This window comes from Propithecus coquereli, unplaced genomic scaffold (assembly GCF_000956105.1).
Source record: "Propithecus coquereli isolate 6110/MARCELLA unplaced genomic scaffold, Pcoq_1.0 Scaffold596, whole genome shotgun sequence".
Taxonomy (NCBI): Eukaryota; Metazoa; Chordata; class Mammalia; order Primates; family Indriidae; genus Propithecus; species Propithecus coquereli.
Window position 1 is genome coordinate 129,989 of NW_012151907.1, and position 2,495 is coordinate 132,483.

General features: G+C 60.1%; 1 protein-coding gene across 1 annotated transcript in view; it reads right to left on the reverse strand.

The window, feature by feature from the left end:
* The window catches only part of LOC105822096 (plexin-A1-like), a 53,255-nt gene that overhangs the window by 20,311 nt on the left and 30,449 nt on the right, over positions 1-2,495 (reverse strand). The window contains exon 20 of the mRNA XM_012659035.1: positions 49-276. Coding sequence (XP_012514489.1) covers positions 49-276 — 228 coding nt within the window. The remainder of the gene's footprint in view (positions 1-48; positions 277-2,495) is intronic.

The window sequence follows — 2,495 nt, forward strand, 5'->3', positions numbered from 1 at the left end:
CTCCCCTCCCCCAACCCATCTCCCATCCCCCGCCCGCCCGGCGCTCACCAGAGTCTTGTAGTCGATCTGCTGCCGGATGAGCTTGTCCTCGCTCAGCGAGTAGCGCGCCTCGCCCGTGATGGCGTCGATGGGGCCCTTCTCCATCTGCTGCTTGATGGCGCAGTACAGCATGAACAGCGGCTCGCCCGCGCACTCCTGCGGCGGCCGGGGGGTGAGGTCACGCCGGGACCCGCCCGCGCCGTCCCCCGCGAGGACGCGGACCGCGTCTCCAAGCTCCTTCCCGGTTCACCCCGGACCCCGAAGCCCAGCAGGGGCCGCGCGAGACGATCGGTAAAAACAGACCCGTCGCCAACGCGAGAATCTTACGTAAAACGGCCGCGAGGAGGGACCCGGGACAGGTTAGAGGACACGCCGTGGCCGAGCAGGGTTTGCGCCAAAGAGCAGCAAGGCGGGCGGTTCCGTCCCCAAGTCCCCCCCACCGCAGGTCAGACCTCAGCAGGACCTTCCCTAACACCCTCCCGAGGCCATCAGGGCTGCCAGCTCGCTGCACTCGGCACAAACTCCCCGTGGCCCACGGCAACAGTGGACCCCGTTCCACGCCACGCTCGCCGTGACCGGGATCTGTTAGTGGGACCCCCCCCCAGCCCCCGCAAGACTCCAGGAGATGCCGACCTGGGGGTCACCTGCGCCGGGGGCTCACGGGACCCCCCAGCCACTTGGCGGCCTGGTCACATCACGCCCTGGCAGCCGGCACCGGGCCGCGCCTGCGCGGGGAACTGAACCAACGAAAAGTTTTCCTTTTCCAAGGAAAAGGCTCGTGTCCTTTGCAGCCGGAGTCCAGCCCGGCCCCCGACAGCCGACGCCTCCCTGCGAGGCCCGGGCTGCCCGCGACCAGCACCCGGCGCCGGAGCCGTGCACAGGGTCCTTTGTAGGTTGCAGCCGCCCCTCTTCCTAGAGGGGACCAGAGGACAAGACCCTTCCGCGGGTTTCCCCAAAAGCAGACGCCCGCCTGAGGCTTTCTAGGCCCAGTCCTCACCCAGGAGGGAAAGCAATGAGGCTACGGTCTTCGGAGACCAGAGGAGTGAGGTCATTGGCTCGAGGTCACACAGCAAATAGCTAGAGACGCCAGGATCTGAACTCGGATCCATCCGACCCGAAAGGACCCACCCCTGAAAAGCCAGAGGAGGCAGCAGCTCCGAGGGCTTCTCCAGGGTCTGCCCGGATGTCGGAAAGGAGGGAGCAGAGCCGTAAGAGGCCACAGACGGGGAAGGCCCGGGACGGGAAACCTCGCCCCGTCTTTTCCCAATAAATGACGTCAAGCCGAGCGCTTATCCCTGGTGGGCGGCGCGGGTCAAGTCAGATCCCTGCCTCGCGCCACGCGCAAATAAAAATCACGTCCTAGCAAATGCGGGAGCTATAAATGATGGGGAATGTGCATTTTATTTTCTTTTTTTGAGACAGAGTCTCACTGTGTCGCCCCGGCTAGAGTGCCGTGGCGTCAGCCTCGCTCACAGCAACCTCCAACTCCTGGGCTCAAGCGATCCTCCTGCCTCAGCCTCCCGAGTAGCTGGGACTACGGGCATGCGCCACCATGCCCGGCTGATTTTTTCTATGTATTTTTAGTTGCCCAGCCAATTTCTTTCTAATTTTAGTAGAGATGGGGTCTCGCTCTTGCTCAGGCTGGTCTCGAACTCCTGACCTCGAGCGATCCTCCCGCCTCGGCCTCCCTGAGTGCTGGGATCATAGGCGTGAGCCACTGCGCCCGGCCTGGAATGTGCATTTTTAAGAATTTCTTTAATTACTAAAAGAAATAGCCCCAGGAAAATGGGCAAAGAATAAGAACAGACATTTGCAAAGTTGGCTGCAAAGAAAAAAAATAAAAACTGATCGCACAGAGCAACGATCGATCGGGTTTTCACTTACTGGCCCCGGTGCATGAGACAAATGATGCAAAGTGCCACCCCAGGCCCGGGCAAGACGCTCCCGGGACGCTGAACTGGTGCCAACTCTCTTACAGGACAGCCGGGCGGCACATGTCAAGATTAACGTCAACACACCCGACCGCCTGTGCCTGCTCTGAACGTTAACGCAGCAAGAAAAAACAACTGCGGCGGATCGGAGCTGGGGCCCCGGGCCTGACAGGGAAGCTCAAGAATTTCTATGTCCTCAAGCAGTGTGACAGTTAGACAAGGACATGTCCACACAGTGGAATATTACGTAGCTGATAAAAAGACATGGTGGGCCGGGCGCAGTGGCTCACGCCTGTCATCCTTGCACTCTGGGAGGCTGAAGTGGGAGGATCGCTCGAGGTCAGGAGTTTGAGATCAGCATGGACAACATAGCGAGACCCCATCTCTACTAAAAATAGAAAGAAATTGGCCAAACAACTAAAAATAGATAGAAAAATTAGTCGGGCATGGTGGCGCATGCCTGTAGTCCCAGCTACTCGGGAGGCTGAGGCAGGAGGATCGCTTGAGCCCAGGAGTTGGAGGTTG